Source organism: Manacus candei, unplaced genomic scaffold, assembly GCF_025592945.1.
Source record: "Manacus candei isolate 608988 ecotype Guabito, Panama unplaced genomic scaffold, ASM2559294v1 h1tg000021l, whole genome shotgun sequence".
Taxonomy (NCBI): Eukaryota; Metazoa; Chordata; class Aves; order Passeriformes; family Pipridae; genus Manacus; species Manacus candei.
Genome location: NW_026138069.1, coordinates 495864 through 514780, shown reverse-complemented (window position 1 = coordinate 514780; position 18917 = coordinate 495864). Strand labels below are relative to the sequence as shown.

At 37.3% G+C, this 18917-nt stretch overlaps 1 protein-coding gene across 11 annotated transcripts in view; it reads right to left on the bottom strand.

Moving 5' to 3' along the window:
- Positions 1-1537: 1537 nt before the first annotated feature.
- The window catches only part of HYCC1 (hyccin PI4KA lipid kinase complex subunit 1), a 45339-nt gene continuing 27959 nt past the window's right edge, over positions 1538-18917 (bottom strand). For 9 of the 11 annotated variants that reach the window (XM_051785929.1, XM_051785935.1, XM_051785934.1 and 6 more), the window contains 7 exons: positions 17908-17988; positions 17383-17498; positions 16963-17058; positions 14690-14806; positions 13893-13980; positions 13253-13412; positions 1538-5970 (listed from right to left, as the gene is read on the bottom strand). In XM_051785929.1, coding sequence (XP_051641889.1) covers positions 5414-5970; positions 13253-13412; positions 13893-13980; positions 14690-14806; positions 16963-17058; positions 17383-17498; positions 17908-17988 — 1215 coding nt within the window. In that variant the 3' untranslated portion in view covers positions 1538-5413. Of the gene's footprint in view, positions 5971-6829; positions 7125-13252; positions 13413-13892; positions 13981-14689; positions 14807-16962; positions 17059-17382; positions 17499-17907; positions 17989-18917 lie in introns of all 11 variants that reach the window. The other 2 variants (XM_051785940.1, XM_051785939.1) reach the window with 2 other exon arrangements.

Below are 18917 nucleotides of genomic sequence, written 5' to 3'. Positions count from 1 at the left end.
GTTTTGCCTATTCAAAACAAAAAGCAAAAGACTGACATTTGAAAAAAGTGGAACTATGCACAGTGGGATCTCCAACTGCTGCCATCTACTAAAGCTTTTCCATTCATCCCGGTTTTTCTACAGCATTGCACCAGAGACTACATTTATAAGGGGAAAGAAAAAAAACCTCAAACAAAATGCAGGATCATGACCCTGGACCAACACAGCAGAACTTGCCTTGCACAGGAATCTGCTCTGTGCAAGATCTCCGTGGGAGATCACACTAGAAAGAAGAGCTAGAAGAGCTGGTAGATGTTCAAGAACCATCTCCTCCAGGCTCAAGAATGGTCTAAGGCTACATACACAAAAACAAAAGGAGCTGGCAGGAGGCATGAATGCACAAACAAGAAGTTCTTGACTAAACATGAAAAAACAGCATCGAAGAGGTAGAAGCAAGAGCAGGGAACCTAGGGAGATGCACCATCCACTCATGCACAGATGGGGTTAGGAAAGCCCCAGAGTGGAATCTGGCAAGGAGGTGAAGGGCAACAAAAAAAGCTTTAGCAGAGACACCATCAGCAACAGGAAGACTAGGGAAAAATAAGGTTCCACAGCGGAGTGGGGCAGAGGACCTGCTGAGAGGAGATATGGAAAAGAACACCTTTGCTTCTGTTGTTACCAGCAAGAGCAGCCCCCAGGAACCCTGGATCTCAGAAAACTGCCTCAAGTGTCAGGATCAAAGGGCTGTCACCAGTGCACAAAGCCCAGCTGGACACCTGGTGAACTCCAGGGGTCAATACCCAGGGCAGGACGATTTAACATCTTTGTTAATGAAGATGAATGATGGGACAGAGCTCACCCTCAGCATGTTCAGCCAGGAGGAGAGGCTGATAGCCCAGTGGGATGTGTTGCCGTTCACAGGGACACCAATGGACAGGAGGTGTGAGCCAACATGTGGATCACAGGAAGTTTAACAGAGACTGCCAAGTCCTGCTCCTGGGAAAAAAAAACCCAGCACACACAGGGGCCAGACAGAAGCAACCCTGGGGGTCTCCATGAAAAAGGGGAACATGAGCCAGCCACACCCACCCTGCAGCAAAGACAGCCAACAGCCTCCAGATCACCATCAGGTCACAAACACAGTGATGACTGCAGCATAAAAAAATCTAGTTAAAAAGACACATTGCAGATGATGGCTGTGTATCAAACCACCGTTATATTAAGACCACCAAAACTATCAAGTTGCCCAAGTAGTGCTACATTACTGACAGGATCGTCATCTGCTTCTGGAGATTGACAACTCATTTGCTTGAATTCACCCTTCACCTGTCAGTGTCTCTCAGCCATAGTGTCGTACCTGAGAAAGCTGCATTTGCAGAGCCTACATTCTGTAAAATGGGTATTAAGCATATTTTAAGTAATGCAGTCAACCTTACTGTGACTTCTAGATGTGTGCAATGAAAAGTGTACAAATACATTGCTATGTAATGTATATTCATCCAAGCCTGTAAAGACACAACATTTTCTGCTGTACAAAGTACATACATAAGCATACAGCTTCAAAAAAACCAATTTATTTTACTGCCAAAATTATTAAACACTAAAAGACAATCTCATATTTTATACATTAGGAATGTAAGTTTTCAATGTAAGAGAACACTTCACTGCAAAAAAGGTGAAATGGTGTGTTACTAAAACAAAGAACAGTGTCACATAATGAGCTGAAGAATGAGACAAAGTGTGGCAGTAATTTAAATTCAGGTTCTCGTGTGAAGACAGACATCTATAGACTGAGGCAGATATTCCACAGACTTCAGTGAATATTAGGAAATGTACACATCTAGTCTTAGAAGTAGAATTATACAAATACAAAAGGCAATATATTACACACCTATATACAGCACTGTAAGCCACAAACACTGACAAAAGGTATTAGACAATTAAGTTAGAAATTTCTAGAATCCTCATAAGAAACCTCCTTACAGAGAAATGTGTCTAAAATAGCTATATATTTCGGTACCTTTCAAATTTGTTAGGTAATGAAGGCAATTCAAGACATTTCAATCAATTCAGAAAAGTCACTGCAGCTCTACAAGAAGTGGTTAGAGGCCATACGCTTTGTGCACGAATGTTACAGATTCTCACAACAAAAATAATTCTCCTCAGTTTCAACAGAGTTTTGGAAGTGTTGCTGTTCAAAGCCTTGGAAACAGTGTCCTCGGATTTAAAACAGTAAGGTCAGTCATGAACGTCAGCATTGAAACAACTTCTCTTATTACCATCTGAGATGATTCACTCCTACATAACATTTTTCCTGCAGGATGTTGCAGCTGTGTGTGCTCGGAAGGTATTCATCAGAACTACCCACTCCCAGGCAGACTATAATATGGGTAGTCTTAATAGGTTTTCCTTACACTGTTAGAAGACATCTACTTTTTTAACATACATTTTCCATATAACAGTCTGAAGTGCTCAGATAATGCCCAAACCCCCAGAGTTTGACAATTTTAGAAATATCATGAAAAGAGAGATTTATTTAGAAATATCTGTTTCCTGCCCTACTTTCCCCCATCCCGCTCCCCAGTCCTGTCTTTTTTTATCTTTTCCATTTTTAAGAAAAGAAAGAAGCACAACTGAAAGTTTTGGTACTCATATCAGGAAATAAATTCTTCTGACTCAATCAGTATCAAGGTGTGATGTCAGCTCACAAAAACATGCTCACTGTGTAAACTGCTCTAGAGACCAATACATACATATTTACATGAAGCCACGTATGCATGGAAAGAGCAGCCCATAGTACCAAGAACCTTTCCTTTTATCATTTCCTAAGAAAAGTATGAAGTTTTATGTTATTTCAGTTGTACCAATTTAAGCCTATATCTTGGGTTCAAGCCAGATCAGCTGGATAAAATAAAAGAATAAACTACCTTTATTTTAACACCATTTGATTTGTAGCCAACAGTATTGTAAACATCATGTTACACATCTACATTGTATGGCATTTTAGATCCTTCAAAATCCTAATTATTTAGAGTTAAAGAGACTAAATCTTCCCAGTATAATAAATATCTTTTATACCAACACCCAGCTTGAAAGGTTGTTACCTCCACGGTAGACAATCATGAATTAAATGAAACAAACCAAACCCAGTAAAATTAGTTAAAAATTCAAGTCCCTTAACACTAACTCACAACTAATACCATCACAACAAATATTTGTCTATTGCAATTTTACTTATCTATTCTAGTTTACATCTCAGTTTAAATTACTGCAAAATTTTCCCAAAGTATTCTCAGGTCCTACACTGCAAAAGCAGATCAGGAGGCTGCTGTGAGATCTGCAGGTTATTTCTTTGTAACATTTATAACAAATTTCAGGGGAAGGAAGAGCTCTACATCCAGTGTGTGTAGTACTAGCCAATACCTACTATCAGCTGCCCAACACCCTTCTGTTGCTTGTGGTTATGCCTGCTTCAGCAGCCACATGTACTAGCCAATCTGAAACAAACATGCTAATGTATATTGCAGAAAAAAATTTAAAAAAGAGGCAAAATTTTCTGCTGTACAAAGCATTTACAAAAGTATACAACCTCAAAGAACCAGTTTCTTTCACTGGCCAAAGTATTAAAAAATTAACAGGGCAAATTTATAGTTTATATATTAGGAATTAAGTTTTCATGTACAATTAAGAAAACATTTCACTGTAAAAAGGTGAAATACTATGCTACTAGAATAGAACAGTGTCACACAACAAACTGAAGAATGAAAAAGTGTGGCATATTCCTTTAAGCTCAGGCTCTCAGGTGAACACAAACACCTACAGACTGAAGGAGTTATTCTGCATACTTTGGTGAATCTTAAGGAAGGGACACATCTAGTCTGCAGTCTTAGTATCACAATTATATAACTTGTCTCTATCAACTATGTCTCATCTCTTTTCACTAATTAACCAGCTTATTAATTGCTATAAACCTGAATAACATTAGCTGCTTAAAGGTTATTTGTGCTTCAGTTTAAGTCATAAAGGAATATCTAAATTTATTTCTAGGCAAATGGGAAAGTCTACCAGAATTTTAGTGATTGTTTTCTTACAAGGTTCTTGACAATAATAGATTAACAGCTGCAGAAATCTGAACAGTTGGGCGTGACTATGCCTTAGATCTTCATCCTATTTCTCCACTCATAATAATACACTGTCCGTTTATCAGCCAATCATTGCTACTGGAGTGGTTTTGTCAGCTACTGCTTCTTCAAATTTCTGCATAAGAAGTTTTAATGTTCTTTTTTAATTAAAATCCTGACATTATAGAAGTTGGTATCAAACAAACTCATTGAAGGTTAAGGGTTAGGTAACCTTAAACAGGCTGCTGGTTTAGAATTTCAAACTAGAAAAATAATAGATACAAAAGACTAGGAATTACGGTGTAAGTTATATTTACATTATAATTTCCCTTTGTGCTTGCAAGTTACTGAAAGTACATATCCTTTGGTAGTATTCTCTTAGGCTCGAGTACAAAGTTCATGTTAAACACATTCACACTCCTGATTTGCTTGAGTCAGTGCGAAGGGCTCATATTTCCTACATAACATTGATACACAAGCACATCTCTTCCCCACAAATAATAAAAATACTGATGACAGACTTTTCAATGAATGGCTTCGCAACTGATATTTAAGAATCCTAAAGAAAGACAGAGTCTATCACATAATTTTTAAGATTAAAGATTGACTACTATAGCAAGTGATAATAACTCCCATCCAGAAGCACTGTTGCTGTATGACATTTGGCCCAGTTTTGAAGACATACAGGAAAATCAAAATGCATCTATAAATTGGACTCATATAGGCATAAAGAAGTATGAACACTGCAACATGTACTAACCACCATTACAAAACCAACCACGACATCAAACGCTGTAGTGATGCTTCTAGTTTTAACCTTACACGTAAGCACAGCTTTCTCACGGCTAATGTAAGAAAATGTTTGTTCTTATGATGCTGTTCCAAAACTTCATGACAATACTGCAAGACTCCTCTCCAAAAAAAAGAAAAAAGAAGTACTTGCAGTTTTGCCTATGCTAAGGGTAGTGAAAAAGCAAAATCTGGGAGAGAGGCCCTATTTGTTCCCACACTACACATCTGTAAGAAGCCACACACCTTCATCAGTGGCCAAACAACCAATTAATGCTTGTTCAGTTGGGGAAAGTGTAAACTTCTCAGGAAGCTGTAAAAAGAGTACACTTTCCAAGCTATCAGGAGTTGACTCAAAAATAATTACAACTGTTGTCTATTCACTATTACTGTCAAATGTGAGCCAAACAAGAATTTACAAGCTTGGGGTTTAAGGAAGTAACGTATAGCATATTAAGGAGTTTAATATACCAATATCAGGACAAATCCTCAATAATTTACTTTTCATAATGCCCAATTTAATATCAATCTGTTGACAAAGTTATGCTAATACTTGGAGGTCGCTGCTGATTAGGTGGTTTGCTTAAAATCGGAAGATCTGTTCTTTCTGTTCCATATATTAGTTTTTCCTCTTGAAGACTGCAAGCTGAAAACCTGTTTGCCTCTGTACCAGAGACACCACCATGATTATTTGGAACTGTGACACCACTGACCTGTTCAAAGGATTTACTAAACACAGTAGTGGTCGTTCTGGCCAGACTGTGACTGCCAGGCTTAGGCAGGGACTGGCTAGTTGTCAGTGTCAGTCTCTTCAGAGAGACAAGCTCTAGATTCTCACTCATGGCTCTCTGAGTTTGTTTTCGTGATAAGTGTTCTCTACAGGTTTCTCCTTCTTTTTCTTTTCCTCCAGCTTTGATTCCTCCAGACCTTCGCTGGCTCTTCCCCAGAAGGTTCTTGCTGCTCGTGTTGCTGCTGTTAGACAGGGCGGACTGACTTGCACTAGAAGTAGCCCTAGAGTAAAACCCTTCATCAGTTTCAGATACCTCTATTAGTTCTTCTTGAATTCCTAAATCAGAATTACCTGCATGGTAGAAACAGAAATAAAGAATTAGCAATTGACTTTCTCACATTTATTGATTTTACGTATTGCTCAATTTTGATATTTACAAGCGTGAAGCCATAAAGCAATAGAGCAGAGAACAGAAGACAAAACACTTACCTATTCCATGACATTTTGGAATTAAGGTTCATTAGGATTAGAGTTACAGCAAATAATGCCACAAAAGCATGCCCCCAACCTCGTTTTCTTGTGATTTTAGGAAAAAAAAAAAAAAAAAATGCGGACTTGTTAATTCATGCAGGAAGTTAGAAACTTAGAGATTAGAAGGTACCACACGGAACAAAAAAAAGTGTAAATCTTATTTTCAGCAAGTGATCCATTACATGATTTGGCAAAGCTTGTTAATTACAGAGGTATGTGATCAATGCCCCAGGACACCCATTATGGTACCTGCATGTTTAGCAACCCAAGAATGCTTTAGAGGACTGAAAGGTCACTTTCTGCATCACAGGTCTGGTAGTATGAGTTTGAAACTCAAGCACAGTGTTGAGATCTCCAGTACACCATGAAAGGTTGAATTTGGGAAGTCTAAGGTACACAGCAAATACTTCTGACATCCATTTCTATGGATTTTTCATACCATTGATCACTGGATTTTGTAAACTCTGTATATATGTTTAATAAATTCAAAGGTAGGTTGAGTCTCAGTGTATTTTCTCCAGATTAAGTAAATCTACTTGTAAGTACATCATCACTGTCTGTGGCACAGACGAAGCTGTGTGCAATACATGCAATTGTGTTATTACACATGCAAATACATTAACTGCATACTTTAATTCTTGAAACATGCAGCAGTGACCCTTTCAATCAACAGCGGTACCTTAGAGTGCAGCTACAAGTGCTCTGCTAAAACTGCACTCTGCCAGATGAGTTTATTCCATCCTCCATCATTTTTCTTACAGATTTTTGCCTCCTGATTTCTGGCATGCCTTTGCTGTCAGTTCTAGGATCTGTAGCTGTTTCCTGTACTCCCTGTAAATGCTGAACATCATTCTCTGCTAGTGCTCTGCTCTTTTCCCCATTCCCGGTCCTCTCTCCAGCCACACTTGTGACACTAATCTCAGGTATGATAAAGTTGCCCAATTCAGTAGCATCATTACCATTCTCTGGTTGTTCTAGAATTAAAGATGGATAAGAAAAAAACACAAAAGATGTCTGAAACAAAACATGAAACAAAAGCCGATACAGATGACTTAAGCATTATAAATTAAAGCAGATGTACACATATTAACCTCTTGTTAATTAGCAATATTAGCAAGTATGGAATTTTGCTTTATTTCTAAAATTGCAGTCTTCAATCTTCCAGTTGTTAGCCTGCACCACATACTGGAAAGGCCCATGCTTGATGTTGCAATATTGACATTTTTGAGGGTCATGAGGCAGATTATCAGAAACCAAAGAACAGCCCATACTTCACTTTCATGACTATATTCTCTGTATCACCATGCTAAAGTGAAGCTTATTTTTACAATGAAATGGCATATCAACTTCATGTATTAATATGCAAGACCAGAAATACACATACAATTTCATCGTGTGGCACAGTGGTCAGCCTGAAACCTAACAGTGCAATGACTAAGCCAGCTCAAGCACACTTTGATTTCCATTTTCTTTCGTCACTTGAAAAAATTCTTTTCAATCAGAAAGATATTTCTGTATACCACGGAAAAACAAGTGAAGAAGAGTGAGAACTACACTATATGCTATATGATTGTATATTCTGTATGTGTTATATGTGTATAATATATGCAAACACTATGGCCACAAACTTGACAAGACTAAAAATGCACTAAAAGCACAGCTCCAAATAAAGCTCAACTGAGTCCCTGTGTTTTATTCATAACACAGCTCTTTCAGACCCAAGGATTAAGTAAGGACCACCCAGAGTATCCCAGCAGTTTGCTACTGCGCATGACAGAAGCTGGCAGTACAGACATTCAACTGACAGTATGAAGTCCAAAACCAGAGGAATTTACAATGAGATGATTTTTCACAGCGGCAGCTCTACTGCTCTTTTAACTGGAGGGGATCCTCTCTTCCTCCTGTCCCCTCACTGAGGACTCTTGTGCAAGTACAGTGTACTTCTAGGTCAGGTGGGCTCCAGCACTGGGTTTTTTGCTGGCATTTGTGCTGTCTGCACTGATCAGAACAGAGCCAGAAGGTTATTCTGGTAGGGATGGACATTAGTGTTCCCTGGTGTAAGAGCTATTCCTGATTTTACCTGAAAAGTCTAAGTATCATGAGTCTTTCTAACTAGTAAATGACTAATGAAAATATCTATTTAACAAGTTGCACTATCCAAAGGAAATGGTATTAATAACTGCTGCTACTAGCCACTGAACTCCTGACATTTGGTAGGAAGCTCAAGTTAGAACTCTTTATTCCTTCTAACAGCACTTTCTGTAAAAGTCTTTTGTTGTCAATAACAAAGTAACAACTGAGCAACATGAACTGCAATAATAATAATACCACTATCAAATACAGCCTTTTTTCCAAAAACACAGGAGCAGGAAAGTTATTGAAGAGAGAAGATCAATGTTCTCACTGGCCTCATTGTTCTAACTTCACTAGGGTGAGGAACCTGAGCCTCTCCTATGGCATCTTCAAACTCCTTCCTGCTGTCCCAGAGAGAGGAGAGGACAGGACAGAGCTACACCGTCAGTTCCTTCCCCACCAAGGGCAGAAAAGCACTAATTATCCAATTCCAAAGAGAGATGACTCAGTGTAGACAGCAGAAATCAGAAAAAGAGGTAGATTTTTTTTGTTAAAGATGCTGTATAAAAGCAATACCCAGTTATTGCTATTTGGTGGTGTGCATTTCTAAATGTAACATCCTGCTGTGATATCAGCACTTTACCCATCACTGCTGCATTCCCACAGCTGTGGGAATAACAAAATAGCCATTACCATAATGAACTGAGGAAAAGAAACCCAAAAATTTTAAGAATTTTACTCATTATAATTATGTCTAACCTTTTAGGCAAGTGCTAGTAACTACTGAAAGGAAATACACCTTTCTCTGAGTTTAACTCAACTATAGGAGGAAGCTAATGAAAAAATGGGATATTGGGTATCTCAGTTCCATTAACACTGTCTACCATAGCATCTTGGGGCAGCATAAGACTACATAATGTATGTCCTTTATAGTAGTATACCCTTCTTCTTTTAAAACTTTTAAGAACACCTAAACCACACCTTCAGCTTCATACTGCTTGGTTTTGAAGATAATACTGCTTCAACTCTGGGCAACTAGCCTTTGAGAGAGAGAGAGAGAGAGATTAATACCCAGTCCATAAGGCAATGTAACAAAAGAGAAAACAAAGGACACTGCTAAATAGTGTAGAGACAAAACTGAAAAATTATGCCAGTTTGAATATTAATATGAATATGCCCATAACAGGTGAAGAAAAGTGCATTTGGAGTCACATTTCTGAAAGCTTTGAGTAGTACGACCAATCTTGATACGTGCATTTCCCGATTACTAACTGCTAAGACTTAATTCAAAAGGTATTTCAGTCACAGTCTACCTTATTATTACGGTTGCTGAGATCATTTACACATTTACAGATTGCACACACAAACTGCCCACTTGGATTGCAATTCAATTTTAACCACCACAAGCTCAAGCTCTACAACAGAGTTAGCATTTTGAATTATTCACAAAAGCATCAAGCTCATATCCCAAAATTAACATTCGTTACAGATTCTTATAAGTTACAACAATTTTGGGAGTTAACACTGTTAAAAAAAAAAAAGACTAAGAAAATTCTCTCCACAGAGAGATTTCAAAGACTAATGTTTCTAAACATTGTGTACTACACGAAAGCCAATTTCTGCAGTGAGGAAAAAAGTAACTTCTTTGCTAATTGATGTCTTTGTTCTTGTGTTATGTATCTTACCAACATCTGCTTAGGTCTTCTTAAGTCTGTTAAATCACAGTATTTCTCTTACACACACTACCTCTACACCAGACGTTTTTCCCAAGCAACTCCTTTATATGGCAGTTTGGAAGATTTTACTTTAATAAATAAAGCACTGATAGGGTTTGCTGCTTTTTTTCCCTAGCTTCCATAAATAAACATTCATTTAAGTATTGATGCTCCTTACACACTGTATGGTTTTTCTGGTTTCCTCTACTTGTGAATGGAAATGGAGATGCCACTTAAGGTTTGAATTTAAACAAGCTACAAAGAACTAATGCTAGATCAAAGAGCTAATGTTGCTCTTTTTGAAGTTTTATAATTTATAGGCAATCCAAACCAATATCAATAAATAATTTGTTGCTAAACGGTGGCTAGTATCAACTCACTCTAAACACTACCCATTTGTGATTAGATTGATCCATTTTGCAAATCACCTTCACCTTTAGTACCTCCAAAGTATGTATCTCAGATATCTAAGAATTAAATCGGTATTGTGAATGTAAAGTAACTGCTCTTAACAAACAACTTACAAGGTTAAGTATCACAAGAAGATTCAATGTTAAGTCTACCTTTATTCAAAACTGACTTCGATTTAGAGTTCTAGCAAAGGCCAGCAAGATCTAATGTCTGAAAACTTTTGTAAGAAACTGAGTTTTTTTAAAAGACAAAAAAAATAAAGTTTATGCTTCTCAGTTGGCAATGTGATTCACTTTAATTCTTCTATTTTATTTATTTTACACAAATAGCTAGTGATTGAAAATTGCTGCCCTTGCTTGCCCAAGAGATACGTTGCTTCATCAGATCTCCTGGTTCACATAACGTAAAAGGTCAAAATATGTCTCATCTGGCTTCCTAATCCATTTATACTCATTTTTATTATACTGAAAATAAAAAAAAACCCAAACACATTTTTTTCCTTACACCACGAGAGAGAGGAGGTACAAGGCTTGTCATCTAATCTCTACCAACTCCAATATTTATTTTAATTCAAACAATCATCTGTAAGCACAAGTCTTGTTATTCTTTCTGCATGCTGACCCTGAAGATGTATTTCATATCTTTCTTTCATCAAGAATTGTAGGGCACTGAATTAGGTTATTAGGAATGTTGAAAACAGGAGACCATCCATTCTGACTTAAAAAAGGCTCTTCAAGTCACAAACACAGCATTCCACCCCATTTCTGAGTTCTACTATTATTCTCATTTCCCTTTCACCTTACTGTTATCTGCTGCAGGGCACACTTGTCTCACACATTTTTTCTTGAACTTCACCAAGCATGACTCCCTGCCAGGAGGCAATAACTGTAAAAACTTCTAGACTCTGTATTTCCTGAAAATTTTGCATTCTTATAAGGATGGCTGTTATACTGATTCTGTAACACTTTCGTCTCCTGTTTTTTCTCCTGTAAACACAAATACAAAGCAAATGTTCATTTTAATACACTTGGAATTTCTCTGGATGAACTAGCACTCAGTATCTCTGAGCTACCTTACTCTCTCCACCAGTTCATTTGGACAAGCATAGAACTACTCGAAAATAATACTAACAAAATTGCCAAGCTTCAGAGGGCATTTGCCTATTTAAAAGCTGAGCCATCATACAGTTTTCTTGCATCTGGTCCATAATCCATCCTTAATAACTGTAACACTGAAGAAAGCAAAATAAAATGGCCCTTAGCAGCCGTGAGATTTCAATAATGACTTGCTCCTGGATCTCACTAGAGTTAAAAGACACAAATGTTTTGCTCCTCAGCTTTGTCTGACGGTTTTAAGCAGTTTTTAATCAATCAAAAAGAAATTTGTTTATTTTACTTTCCTCTGCTCTTCATCCCCTCTGGTAGCTTACTGTTGGCAATACCACCACCAAAGGGTACCATTACTGCTCAGGAAGTTCTATCATTATTTTGAAGTCATCTTCTCCCAGCATACTTATAAATAATTTTCTAAACACTTACCTGAACCTCTTGGTCATTAAAGACAAGTAGCTTGGCAAAATTTTTCTGACTGAACTGTCCATATACTACAAAAGCTCATATTGTACAGAAATTTTATTGGTACTACAAAATCTTCATTGAACCTATTAGGAAAGCACTCTTATCTACACTCACACTCTCAGCCTATCACCAGAAATACAACACCAACAGAACAAGCCATTGCCAATTCTCATCGCTGGTCCAGCAGTTCTTCCCTCATCTGAAGATGGCAAAAGTGGTGAAATACAACATTTAGACTCATGAAATCTCTTTTTGATATTTCTGCTTTTGTAGTACATTCAGCACCATTTTTTGTACTTCTCAGCCCAGACCTATGTTCTGCTTTGCGGAATCCTTCATATTAGTTTGCCCGAATGTGCGGGTTTTGGCTGGGACAGAGTTAATTTTCTTCACAGTAGCTGGTGTGGGGCTGTCTTTTGGATTTTTGCTGGAAGCAGTGTTGGTAAATCGGGAATGTTTTCATTATTGCTGAGCAGTGTTTGCACAGAGCCAAGGTCTTTTCTGCTACTCACACCAGTGAGCAGGCTGGAGATGCACAAAAAACTGCTGCTCCCAACTGGCTCAAGAGATATTCCATACCATATGGCATCATGCTCTGTATATAAAGCTGGGTGAAGAAGGAGGAAGAGGAGGGATATTCGACGTGATAGCATTTGTCTTCCCAAGTAATGGCTATGTGTGATGGAGCTCTGCTTTCCTGGGGATGGCTGAACACCTGCCTACCCAGGGGAAGTGGTCAATGAATTCCCTGTTTTGCTTTGCTTGCATGCATGCCTTTTGCTTTACCTAATTAACTCTTTATCTCAGCAAGTTTTCTCATTTTTACTCTTCCAATTTTCTCCCCCATTCCATTGCAGGGAGTAAGTAGTTATGTGGGGCTTAGTTGTTGGCCGGGGATAAACCCCAACATCAAAACATGTTTTATCTCTCTAACATTAAATCCAACTTTTATTCAAGTAATTTAAGACATGTGAGGTTCTGTGGTAAAGTTGTTAAATATTTACTTTGCTCCAGGTACTAGAAACTAGTTTTCAAAAGAAAACAGGAACATCAGTCTCTTAAAAGAAGCAATAACTGTTTACACTTCCCTTTCACAAAAAGGTTTTCTGTATGTTGTGCTGTTTTTTTTTTTTAAACATGGTTAAGGAAATAAAGACTATACTTCAACTGAACTGCGTTGAGATTCCCATTCACCAGTCAAGAAAATAAAACGTTCCCAAATGCTGCCTGCCTACAAGTAATGAAGATATGAAATAAAAAAATTCTCATTATTCCAAAAATGTGTAAAAAGTTGAGATTTCACACATTGCAAAGTGTGTTTCTTACCATGCCTTTTCCATCTATGCCCTCGGATAGACATGCTAGTTACAGCATTTCTTGATATTCTGGATGAAGTAGGTGTAATTTCAACCTGAATGCATCTTGTACCTTCTTTATTAGATTTCATGGCACCCTGAGGCAGTGAAGCTTTTATTGCATTAGCAACCTAGAACAGAAGAGATGTAGTTAAGTTTTGAACACAAAGATCCAAATTTTAGAAGAATTCTGTCAGGGATTCTTACTACTTTAAGAGGAATACTGTGTGCAATTCCAATTTAAGGTCAAAATGCACACTAGCTTTCTTGCGCAGATTATAAAGAATGCTGGCTGCAGTCAGCTCTCAGAACTAATACTTGCCACTTTTAAAACAGAAAGTTGCCAATTTAAAAGATGTGGCTATTACTTCAGAGTTCTTCTGTGCTATTATCTAAGTTCTGAAGACTTAGAAGTGTTCTACTGAAAATAGTTTGTTCATTAGGAAACACGACATAGTAACATTGAAAATACCTTACAGGTGGAGCTGCTCGCACAAGCACAGACACACAGATTTATCAGTTCCTCTATGATGTTGCATCATGCATGTTCACAGGAAGAATTTCCTAGACTAAAAATTCTACTCAACAAAATGTTGAAATACAATACTTACCAGTAGAGGTTCTGGATACAGTTCAAGCTGTGCTCTATACAAAATGTCATCCATAGCTTTACGAGCCAGATCCCATTCTCCATTATAACTGCAAAGGTAAATATATATGTAATAAGATGAACCTTCTTGGTCACATAACCTTCACAGATCTAGTGTTCCTTGAGAGCTCAATTTAAAGGATTTGAACTACTTGCGTTCTTTAGCATGAACTATTTATAGAACTTTGAAGTAGCATCTATGGAGACAAAGCTTTATTTTCACTGGCCATGCCAAGCAGTTTAAAAATTTTATTATTAGCTATTGATCAGCTAGTCATGAAATATTCTGAAACTCAAACAGGATTTTCTAATATTCCTGCACTTTTTGAGTATCCCTGTATTACTAGTCTCTAATTATTTCAGTTAGCAAGAAAGCTTCACACATTGACATGACTATCAAAGGGTAGATGACATCAGCATTTCAGAGAAAAAAAAACTCTTTTCCTCAACTCAACTGATGTCAGAACTAAACATGCAAAACTGTGGACAGTCAACAATGGTTGGAAAAGGTTTTTTAAAATATTTTATTCACACCAGCAGTTACAACTATCAAGTGCTGTTCTAGTCATCCTTCCCCAGTATGACACAGGTAACTTCCGCCAGCTAGCTGGAGAACTGACTCTTCCCAAGGACCTTACTGTTAGACACAGCATCTGTCCACTGGAAAATGAAACACCTCCAATGTAGCATGCCTAAACAAGCATAGAAATTAGGCTGACATTTCTCTACTTTGTATGCATATTAAAAAAAACAACTTACAAGGCATAATAGATCCCTGTTAGCATTTGCACCATGAATTCAGATGAAACTGGAATTCTACTGTTGACCCCCTTGTACTTTCTCACTTGTTGGCGAGGATATCCACAGACACAAATTCTAAAAAAATCACGCATTTGTCATTAGCAAATAATGTAGAAACATCTTTGTAGTTTATATAGTTTCAATACTTCTCCAGTATTGATTAGTTTTTAAAAGTCCTGAGTTATTTTCTCTGAAAAGGCTAGAATGACATCAGCTTCACAGTAAGGTATGTTCTTATGAAAAGAAACTTAGTAACTGCCCAGACGCAAAAAATCTGGATTTACAATTAGAGATCAGTACAAAATATTTTGTGCTGTAATTTTCACATATACAGCTTATGTTTGTAAATAAGAAGAAATAGATAATTTTGATTCTTTAGAAAAGTCATAAAAATTCAATTAGACTTACTAGAAGAAAGCACATTCACTGTAAATCTTCAAAAAAAACCCCTAAATTTGACATCACTCAAACCAATTAAAAGAGTTATTTTATATAGCCAAATAGCAGAATATTGATTCTACCACATCCAAACAGGACACTGAAAGATATTCTGAGCTTCTGAAACATATTCCCTTGAATCTCTAAAATGCTGTCAAGGTGAGATTTTCAGTAAGCAGAGAAACATGGATGACAATCCTAAACATCCACTGGTCAGATTATGTGACCAATACATCTGTTCTAGAACAAGCAGCAGTCACAAGTATTGAGGCCATGTTACTGAGAACACAGCTGTGCTGGGCAGGGCACACATCTCAAGGATGAAGGACCACCGCCTCCCTAAGATCCTGCTTTATGGTGAACTTGCCACCGGCTGCTGCAAGAGAGGAGCCCCGAAGAGAAGATACAAGGACTCCCTGAAACAACATCTCAGCCTCGGCCATATTGATCACCATATCTGGTCTACTCTGGCCTCAAATCGGGAGGCCTGGAGACACACCATCTATAACGCTGCTGATGCCTTTGAGAACACACGCAGGATCACTCTCGAGGAGAAAAGACAATGCAGAAAGAACTGTGTCTTGCAGATTATACAACCTAAGGAGTCTTTCTGCTGTGCCTTTTGCAATCAGACGTGTCTATCTCATATTGGTCTCCAGCGTGCTTGTAACAAATGTGGATAGAGCCTTCCTAAATCTTCGTTCACAAAGCCAAGCCATGATGATGATCCAAACATTAGACATTTTGAAGTAGGAAGACTTGCTTGCATTTACTGGTAGCTTGCTTTTAGAGGCTTTCAAAAAATTATTTATTCCAAATACAATCAAAACCTAATCAAGCAGAATAAGCAACAGTTTCCTTCGCACAATCCTTAGCTTCTAAATATTTTCTACCTTACATTTTAGAGCAGTTTATCTATCAAAGATCTTGTAAAAACTCTTGTAAATATTGCCAAGTGCTCCAAAGTCTCTGGCCTCCTCTGAAGAGAAGAAAATCTTACAGACATCCATTGTCATGTTTTGGTTGTGTGAGGAACCAAGGAACTACAACTAGAAAAAAGGTGCTGTAGTTGACTTCTAGGTCTCTTTGGTTTCCCAGAGAAGGAGACCATTCTAATTTTTCCCTTAACCTTAAGTCCTTTCAAAAATCCAGACACAGACATGTTTACTATCAGTTCCTTCCCTTTGAAAAGATAAATTGATCAAAAAAGAGACACTGTAATTAAAGCTGAGGGGGTTTTTTTTTTTTTTTCATTTTGTTTCAGGGTTTGGGTGGGTTTTTTTTTTGGCCCTGTTATTTTCGTTTTTATAAACCAACAGCTGATTTTGGAAATACACAATTTATCTGTAAAAACGGATTTATTTCTAGTTTCAATATTCACTATAATTCCAAGAAAGTTTCAACTTGAAGAGCATTCAAATATATTTAGTAAACTTGCAATGCGAAATTTACCACACTTTTAAAAGACGTTTCTGGTTTTCTTTAGTTAACACAACTACAACTACTGTTAGTAAGAACAAATAGTTCATTTTATTTGAACTCTCCACTAAGGGGAGAAGCTTAATCTGCATATAAACCAGGTTATTGTTTCCCCACTTTGAGATCCCAAAACAAAGTTACATAGGAGATACTTTGAAAGCAAATAATGCATCTGTAAATACTTATGAAAAGAAGTCAAGTTTAAAAACAGCCTTTGGGAACACAAAGCTTGTTTTCATAAAAAAAGAAAGTCAAACTGATTGCATTTCAAGTTGAAAATGCCATTTTAAGTGTAAACAGCCCACAGAAATTACCTTGAACAAATTTGACACAATGACTGAAGAGACACTGCAGGCATGTAGCTTAAGGCAGCATTGTAACAGAGCAGAAGGAAAGTCAGCACTTCAAACCTGGGATTTATAAGAAACATCAGTATTACATTACTGATTTTATTTTTTAAGAGAAAACAAGTTTATATGAAAATTTCCAAGACTTATTTAAACATATTTGGTATTTTGTTTCAATAAAATTGACAACTGAGTAAGTTTTTCCTCTTTATATGCCCTGCTAGTCTTTCTGCATCTACATTTACATGCGTTTAAAAACAACAAAACAAACCACACCACAAAACACAGCTTAACACTATCCACCTTCAGTCTACAATTATAATAAGAATTAGAAGAAGTTAAGATCCATTACTGATTCTCAAGCAAAATCCTCTTATACAATTTCACCTGTTCTGCGCTGTAAGCATCTCCCTTTGAGGATGAGGTCCACTGTACACAACCCTGGACAACCCATGCTGAGACAAAGCTCCTTCAGTGAGAGCTATGGAGCCAATGCTGGAAGGCTAAAGGAAAAAGGGTCACTCAAAACATGTCCACCCCAAATTTTGTTATAATGCAAGTAAAAACAGACAACGATCAGCATAGCCATATTTGTATATAAATTTTCAACAGGCTTAAGATTAATTGACTGCTTAGCTGCCTTAGATTTGAGAAGTCATTCTACACCAGATAAGGCATATGGTTTCAGAATAGAGAAAAGATACAGTTGGTGCACGGATACTATGCAGTTATGACTATTCGGCCTTGAAGAAGCCTCAGAGACAGTTACCAGTACTCGGAAGTCTGAGAAACATGTTCCTATGTCACCATGCAACATGCTAAAACTAATTTTCGCTTTTATTCTTAGCAAAGGGCCTCAAAGCATTCTACCTTCCCAATCAATAACAACTTCACTTTGTGTATGTTACTTACTTCATGATAGACTGAGGGTTTGGACAAAGATGGAATTGTGAAACTCAGCACTTTGCTATGTCCCTCTTTGTCAACTATCTCCTGAAAAAGACAGAAGATACCAATGGTTACACTGTACTGCAGAAACCAGACAGCCAAAAATGTTAAATATTATTATAGGGAAAGATAGAGATGCTATAAAAATTTGAGCTACAAGTTAGAAATTATCTATTTGCTTTCTAACACTGCATTTGGTTTGTTTCTGAAAACTATTCAAATGACTTAGCAAAGGGCCCATGCATTTTGCATACATAATCCACCTTAAAAACAGTAACAGGAAATCTCAGCATGTTTAAACAGCATTATCTTTTTTTTTAATTATACACTATTTGCTAATTGTAAAGGTTAATGCTCAGTAATTCTGTTCTGAAAACTATTTAACCATCAAGTAATGACTCTACGAGTAATTTGTTTTTGGAAATATTACAGCTCTGAAATGAATGATTGCAGCCTCATATGGTTTGACAACAGCAGACAGCACAGCATTTGCAAAAGCCAAGTCTGCTAACTCTCTCTGTAAGTATGGAATTAAAAGAAGCATGGATGCAAAGCCTTGGAGAAGCTACTTTCTTGAAAGATGCAACCATAGCACTATGCTGGCAGACTTCTCACTCCTATAAGTTAACAGAAAGCAATGGGTAAGGCAAAACAAGATGTGGTTATATACCACAGAAGACCACTGTAGTATTTCAAGTAAAAAACTTTGGAAGATCCAAAGCAGGCTTGATCAATAACCAACACCACACACCAGATTTTATTTCTTCTTCTCTAAATTTCAGCAGTAGATTCCACATATCCAGAAGTACTGATCAGAGAGAAGCTTCAGTGTCTCCTATCACCCATATGCCTTGGAAGGCTGAAGGACTGACTTCACATAGTAATAATTAAAACTTATGTCTTAAAAGTAGAATATGAAGCAGTAAATGAAGAACGAAAAGTATCAAAAAGGCATACAGAGCTGTTCCTTCTGA